At 33.1% G+C, this 7,816-nt stretch overlaps 1 protein-coding gene across 2 annotated transcripts; it reads right to left on the bottom strand.

The window, feature by feature from the left end:
* Positions 1 to 415: 415 nt before the first annotated feature.
* Positions 416 to 4,150, bottom strand: LOC125584361 (boron transporter 1-like). 2 transcript variants are annotated; one of them, XM_048752723.1, is made up of 12 exons: positions 3,492 to 4,150; positions 3,331 to 3,413; positions 3,065 to 3,257; positions 2,851 to 2,989; positions 2,618 to 2,783; positions 2,366 to 2,532; positions 2,119 to 2,292; positions 1,946 to 2,041; positions 1,736 to 1,867; positions 1,348 to 1,667; positions 993 to 1,260; positions 416 to 910 (listed from the first exon to the last, which is right to left on the bottom strand). In XM_048752723.1, exons 1-12 carry the CDS (start codon positions 3,593 to 3,595, stop codon positions 641 to 643), a joined length of 2,112 nt encoding a protein of 703 aa, XP_048608680.1. In that variant the 5' UTR covers positions 3,596 to 4,150; the 3' UTR covers positions 416 to 640. The 2 variants fall into 2 exon arrangements, with proteins under 2 accessions (XP_048608680.1, XP_048608679.1); XM_048752722.1 differs by having other exon boundaries at positions 416 to 913.
* Between the last annotated feature and the right edge of the window lie 3,666 nt (positions 4,151 to 7,816).

The following is a 7,816-nucleotide window of genomic DNA, read 5'->3' on the forward strand; positions in this document are numbered from 1 at the left end:
CATTAAATATATGTGTATATATATATATATATATGCATATAACGGATCAGACAAATATCTTGTTCCTAAAAATATTGGTAGTTTTGATTTGTTTGTTTGATACGGATATTACATATTAGTATTTGCTTACTTTGTAGAGTTACAAATATCTATAGTATTCAATTCAAATCGAAACGAATAACGAACTGAATCAAAATTTACGATATTTGTAGAATATGCACATGTAACCCTTAACTTTGTAGAATGTGTTGGTATGGTATCTGTCTGTCTTTTTCTAAATTCTTTTTTGTTAGTACTATCTATGAAAATACATTGTAACAACTCTTCTTTTTCTTTTTTTTTGAGCAAATCATTGTAACAACTCTTCTTTTCTGATAAACAATGTAGCAACTAGAAAGAGTATGACAACCGATCATATGTAAAGTTTGCTTGCCGTTAAAGTTTTTAAATCTTTTACATATTTCATATTTGCCTCATATCGTTACATATATTACGGAATAAGTATGATTTTACAGACTCAACTCTCAAGCGTCAAAAGATCAAACACCAGGCAAGGGCATAAACACACACACGCACAACATATAAACAAAAGAAAGATTCAAGAAGCTTATTGAGCTTCTTGTATATATATAATCTCAGTTCAATGAGAGCAATGGTTCAAAGGACTCCTCCCAGTACTCGGTGGTTTAGGACTATTTCCAACGACTCGAGGACTCATTTGACCCAACCTGAGTTCACCCACTCGTGGACTAAACACTTGAGACAAACTCCTATTATTGACTGGAGTGGAATTCGAACTTGTGACCTTAGGACTACTCGTGTGTCTAAACTCTCCTCTGCTCCGTGTAATAACCTCATCAAGAATCTCTGAGTCTCCTGGATACGAAGTTGTCGATCCAATCTCCGTTTCCTGCTGAATATTAAGTATTAAAAAAAAAGAAGAAGAAGCTAAAGTAACATAAAAACAGAGTTATTGAGGTTATTGGGGTTACCGCTGCGAGATTGAAGGGTAACGCTGGAGCTTCTTCATACTCTGCTGCGTCTAAGTCTTGAAGATGAGCTCCTTTGAAGAATCTAGGGAGGATATACTGTCGTACGGGAATCAAGAACATGATCATTAAAGGGAACATAACTCCTGCTATTGGAATCCATGTGAGGCCAAAGCAGACTAAGAGATAAATCGTCTGGAAAATAGTGAACGTTGCAATTGTCTTGAAAGGAACGGTTTCAACGAATGTTGCGTGGTAATCTTCAAGAACCCTGCAAAAAATAGAAACCAATGAGCCACAAAAAGAGAGAGAGGCCTTGAATGAGATAAAAAAAAAAAAGAGTGGAGGTTTAGTTTACTTGAAGCGACGACTTGGGGCTGTGAATAGAAGCAAGATTCTTTCCCAGAACTGGTTTCCGGGTAAGCTTTCTATGGCCATGAAGGCAAAATATCCCCAGAGGACTGATGTTGGAATCATTTTAAGGATAGGCATAGCAGCAACGCATCCTCCTACCATTGTGGACTGAAGGAAGTTGCTTACCCTCTGTTCTTTGACTTCAACAGGTAACAAATCATCAATCTCTTTCTCTATATCGAACAGAGTTTCATCAACCGGAGCATTGAGGTTTCCGGTTAATGTAGTTGCTTGGATTGTTGATTCTTTCAGTTCTTTTAATCCCTGCAAATGGAAAGAAGCTATTCTTAGTTCTGTCTTCTATCGAGAAAAAAAAAGGGAGATACTCTTACTTGAGGCTGCTGGTAGACTAATGGTGTCTGCATGTGGTGATAAGCTTCTTGCATATTGTTATAGAGTTGTCCCAAACTCGCATTCGTTTTGATGCTTCTTCGTGCTGTTGCAACCAGTCTGTTACGGAGCAACTGCAAAGATAGCCACAAGGTTGATCTCAGAACTCAGGAAAATCTTGCGGAAATAAGACTGTGGTGAGCTATGGTTACCTGATATTTAAGAGTGGCTAAGCTCTTGGTATGCATTGGAGATTGAGGAATGACACCATTTGATGGAGGGATTCCGAGTAAACCACACGTTAATGTCTGCATTGATTGTGACCAGTAAGCCCCCAAGAGAAAAATATTGAGATATGCAAGTCTTTTCTTGTCCAAATCCTTACCAGGAACCCAAGAAGAAGCAAGTCGTAGTGGTAAGAAGAGGGTTTCCTCAAATTGAATTCTTTCTGCTGCGCAAGCTGTGAAGCTACGCTATGATCGAAGTAGTAAAGCACAGCAATCATTGACGCTGGAATGAACGCTCCAATTATGTGGACGATTGGAACATCAAGCATCTCCTGAAAAATGTTCAAGTCATTAGGAATTATAAGTCTTAACTCTTAGTTGAGCGTGAAGGTAAAAGAACAAAACCTTAACTACGGTCCAATTTCCATAAGCACCAGGGGACCAAGGGTTTGGGCTAAAAAGTCGCCGGGGGATTCCTTTTGGAACATCTCCTGCTGGAATGTAGGAGACACCGGTCCACACTAGCACCATGAGTGGTACTCCATAGTCAGCTATTAAGCTTCTGAGCCAGCCTGCTCAAGATAAGCAAAAATGTAGTCAGTTAGATGTTTCATCTGAATACTAAAGAATCTTAGCTCATGAGAGATAGTCACATACCAGATCCGTAGCGCCAAGATCTGGCTTTTCTGCTTCTAAGTCCAGTAAGAAGAAGGCCAAAGGAGAGAACCAGAGCGAACATCCCATTAGCAAACCTCCAGGAAGGTAAGAACTCCTTCAGTTTCTGATTTTCCCGGTCAGGAATGCGAAATTCATCCACTAGCCCCTAGGATCAATCAAATCATGCATTAGAGATGACAATTAGAAAACTAACATTATGGAAAGGTTACTACTTTGATGGCTTGTTGCATGAAGAGCATAGCAATAAGGAGTCCAAACAGTTCTCCAGCTACACGGGTGAACCTATTGATGATGGAACAAGCTCCACATATAGCCATCACAAACAGCATCAAAGCAGTCCAAACACAAACCCTAAACATTCAAACAGTGTTGTCAACACCTGATTGCTATTTTAAGCAAATCAGAAAGAAAGAAAAAAGAACGTACCATCCAGACCAAGCCAAGAAGAGGTTACGTCCAAGTTCAGGTCTGGCCTTTGCAAAGTTAAACATGAAAGTATACATGATGACAGTTGGCTCAGCAACGCCGAGAATAAGCAGTGGCTGACCTCCGATAATGGAGTGAATGATGCCGCAAATGGCGGTGGATGCTAAGGTCTGAACAGCCGTGAGAACTCCATCTGCGAGATTTTAAAATCCAAATTTCAAATCTTTTGATAAAAAATGGAAATTGAGAAAAGGTGGAAACTTTACCGGTGCTTCTTTCGAGTTGTTCACCGAAGGAGATGACAGGAATCGCAGAGGCGAAGAATATGTAAGTGGTGGGAGCCAGAATCCTACTCAATTAGAAGATGAAGATGAAATCAATATTCATTCAGCTGGGGCATGGAATATTCGTTGGTAATTAATAATACCTGAATCCAGCCTTGAATCCTCCGGCCCAGTCCTGCTTGTAGCACATGACTCTGCCTTTGAGATCATTCTTGATTCCTTCAAACGGCACGAAAGTCTCTTCCATAGCTTCGTTGAGTCAATTCGTCAAACACTTGGAGTTCTTCTTCTCTCTCCGAGAACGGAGGTTAAAAGATCTGAGCTCAAACCCGTTTTAAGGGGGGGGAATAAACTCATAAAACTACTTCAAACCCATTTCGAAGAACATCTCTCTCAACTCGAGCTTAGTGAAGATCAGGAGTAAGGAGGATTGTGAGAAGAAGAAGATTGAATCTCAATGAAGAAACTGGGAAACGATACATGGAACCAGTTTACATGTTATCGAGAGAAATCAATAAAAGAAAGAAGTGTTTTTTTTTTTTTTATTTGGATGAGAAGAAAGTGGTAAGTCGTTGTTGAAATTACATGAAGCTTGCAATGTATACTGCGTGTGTGTTATGTCTGACGGTGGCAACTCACAAGGAAGAAGAAGCCGAAGGGGTCCCTATTTATACTAGCTACTCAAAGTAAAATACATGAAAACTCAGAAAAATAATAATCATAATAGATTATGTTTTAGAAGATTTTTGTTGTTTCAAGATTTTTGTTGTTTTAAAATATACGATGTTTTGATATTTTTATATTATTTTTAACTTTATTGAAAACTGTGTAATCAATTAGATGTTGTAGTCATTTCTGTAATTAGTTGGATGATTTTTAAATTATACTCCATTTGTTTCTAAATATAAAATGCTTAGTTAAAAACACACATATTAAGAAAAATTATTTTTTGTCTAGAAAATATCATTAAAAAAATTAATTAATACTAATATTCAACCAATTACAAAATATATTATTAAATATGATTGATTACACAGTTTTTAATAAATTAAAAATTACATAGGAAAATGAAAATATCTTATATATTGGGACATCAATTTTTTACAGAACATCCTACATTTAGGAACATATGGAGTATTTTTTAACCCACTTTAAATAAAAAAATTAAATTTCTTAATCTTTATACACTAAAAAATAACATTATATATTGTGAAACAGAGAGAATAATTACTACTATATCTAAACAAAATATACCAACCAAAAATATACAAATAAAAATAAATAGAATATGATGGTTTAGGAGAGACGATCCAATTACCTGACTTTTGCGATTGGTGTAGTATTGATTCCTACAAATATACTACTACACTTCTTTAACTAGCTAGGGGAAACGAGTGATGATTGGTAAATTATCTGAGAGTTTCTATAGCTTACAAAGATCCACTCTATAGTCAAATAATTTAAATTGATAAGAACAACCTAGAAATATATAATTATGCTAAAGTTCAAAAATATATAATTGTGCTAGTTTCAGTTTTGTTGTTATATAACTGTGCTAAAATATACTATGATGTTAAAATTAAGACACGGATACAATTTTGCAATACATGGATTACGTGAAAACCGGGAATGGTTTTTAGGAACTCGTGTATATTAAAATGGTTACGTTACAACTTGCACTTTCTTTAAATTGTTTTTTTTTTGGTACTCATGTTAAAAGTTTCTTAAAATTGTTAGAGACGAAGGTGAGTGATAGGGACGTTCGGATTCGGATCGGGTATTTCGGATTTTCGGATATTTCGATATATAGATGTAGAATCCGTTCGGATATTTCTGAACTTCGGATCGGATTCAGGTATTTTTAGTTCGGATTCGGTTATTTCAGATTGGGTTCGGATATTTAGATTTTGAAAGAAAAAAAAATTAAATTTTTTATTTCTCAAGTTTTTTTGTATTTAAAAATATAACTTTCACTTAACTAATTTTATGGTTAATAGATTTTGACATAACATTTTGAAACTAACAACACATTAATTTGGTTATTGTTTTTAAATTTTGGATGTAACTTTTTGTTAATTCTTGAAATAAAAAATTTGACATGCATTTTAAGTGAGTAGCAAATTATTTTCTCCGTATGTATATCATATGAACTTAAAGTATGCGTAGTATCAATATAAATATTTTATATAAAATAAGAGACGTAAACTAGAAATATAAGGTTAATTACACATATGTTCGGTTATCTTCGGATATCCATTCGGGTTCGGATATTACCCGTTCGGGTTCGGATATCCAATCTCTCCTAATTTAATACCCATTCGGATATTTTGCTACTTCAGTTCGGATTTCGATTCGAGTTTTTCGGATCGGGTTCGTATGCAGCTTCGGATATCGGGTAAGGTGTCATGAGTGAGATTGGCATGCATCTATTTGAAATCATTTGTTTTGGCTGTCTCGATTTGTAAAATTTCGAAGTTATTTGTTTGTTAATAATATCTTGCTTGCTCCTAACTCCTATGTGCCTATCGTTTTGATAATTCATTGGTCAACTTGCATTCTTAGAATCTTACATTCGATAACTTCTAATTTTCGTTTTATTAATTAATAAATCAGTTAGTATATGTGTTTACTGAAATTATGCACAAAAGAATTATGTTTTTTCGGTTTTATAGGTTTTCTAAATATTTATATATTTAAACATCTTTTTTACCTGAATTTATTATTAGAAATAAAATTCTGGTAAGAAGATTAAAATATATATGTTTTCTAATACAAGATAAATAGTTTAAGGGAAATATGAGTTAATGCATTTCTTCAAAAAAAAATATATGAGTTAATGCAATATAAGGATTTTTAACGTTACACTTTTTAATTAGGTGTAATAAAGTAGTAGATGCTGTAGATATTATGCATATATTTTTAAAATCATGCAGTGATGTGGCAACAATAGTAAGAACTAAGAACTCGACTAAAAACACACAGAAGCATCTAAAGAACTAAGAAGCAATTAAACTTGACCTAACTATCCCATCCTAATTGATTTTAAATTGATTTAACTTTTTCACTTTCTTTGTCGCCAATTATAACTTCGTCACTATAATAAATTAATATAGCTATATATTTGTTAGGATTGGATTTAGATACGTTTAAAAGTTGTCTTTCACATGTTTGGCTGCGGTTTCGCACGCATAGCTTAATTTGGCTCCTTTAAACATGACCCATAAGAGACTTAAGAGTATTTAGGTCAGTAAAGGCCAATGAACTAAATATATTAAACTAAGTTCAAAAAAAAAAATACTATATATATTATACGCGAAAAAACTATATATTCTTTAAAAAAAACTATATATTATACGTGAGAGATGCATGGCACACTCTTCTCCATTAATATTAAAATTTTGATATGTATGCTTTACTGGTATTTTTGAAATATTTGATAGTGTACGGATGATTATTGATTGGTTCCAGCGAAAGTGTATTTTGTAGTTATAGAAAAGTGTCTTTATAGAGGTTGAAAACTTTTCAATTGATGTATTACATGTGTAGATAGAATAGATAATATAATATGTTTGAGTGGGAAAAATATATTATATTTATATATATGGTGACATATAAACTCGTCTGATGCATGTACATGTGCTTACACACTGGGCGGACGCGGACCCACGGTAGAGTGGGGTGTGGTACATGCCACATACTAAAAATATATATCTCTTGTACACACATAGTACATAATGTTTATTAGTTCCTTTGGTTATAAGACTCACGATAGTGCCCCAAGCTTCCCGAGTTCGAAACCTTGGCCTAACTTTTTCAGTTTTTTTTTTGTTTGTAATAGGCTAAAGTTAAATAGTTGATAAGTAATGTAGTGCTTTAGTTTAACTGAAATCTCAAGGCCGAAACCGGAGACAGTGTTAACACAATAATTTTTTTCTATGCATTTTGTTTTATTTTTATCACTTTTCATATATATATATATATATATATATATATATATATATATATATATATATATTTATTGTGTTGCTAAATTTTTTATGGGTGATTTTCTTTTCTTTAGTATATAGTTTTTCTGAAGTAAAAAAATTTGCTTTTGTTACTTACTTGTATTGATTTAATATTTATTAATTATAATACTTAGATTAGAATGACAACTATATTGAATAAGTGTTTATAATGAAACTATATGTGTAATATATAGTTTTATCTTAATACTACTCCAAATAAATACTTAATATTATTAAATGCTTATCTTTTTATTTAATTTAAATATTTCATTAAATAAGATGTAAAAATTAATGATTAATGCTATTTATTTTAAAATTATTATATAATTTATTTATTAAATTATATTTAACATTTTTAAAAACAATATAATATTTATATATTGTGCCCCATGTTAATTTAGTTTCTAGATCCGCCCCTATACACACATATAACAATTATGTAATATAGTACATGTGCTATG

The sequence above is a fragment of the Brassica napus genome, chromosome C3 (assembly GCF_020379485.1).
Source record: "Brassica napus cultivar Da-Ae chromosome C3, Da-Ae, whole genome shotgun sequence".
Lineage (NCBI taxonomy): Eukaryota > Viridiplantae > Streptophyta > Magnoliopsida > Brassicales > Brassicaceae > Brassica > Brassica napus.

Bases quoted from the DNA above. Each gene is read 5' to 3' on its own strand.
- LOC125584361 (XM_048752722.1), bottom strand. From the start codon at position 3,595: ATGGAAGAGACTTTCGTGCCGTTTGAAGGAATCAAGAATGATCTCAAA. The intron at 3,258-3,330 runs GTAAAGTTTCCA...AAAATCTCGCAG, and splicing joins ACAACTCGAAAGAAGCACCG to ATGGAGTTCTCACGGCTGTT. The intron at 1,868-1,945 runs GTAACCATAGCT...CTATCTTTGCAG, and splicing joins TAGCCACTCTTAAATATCAG to TTGCTCCGTAACAGACTGGT.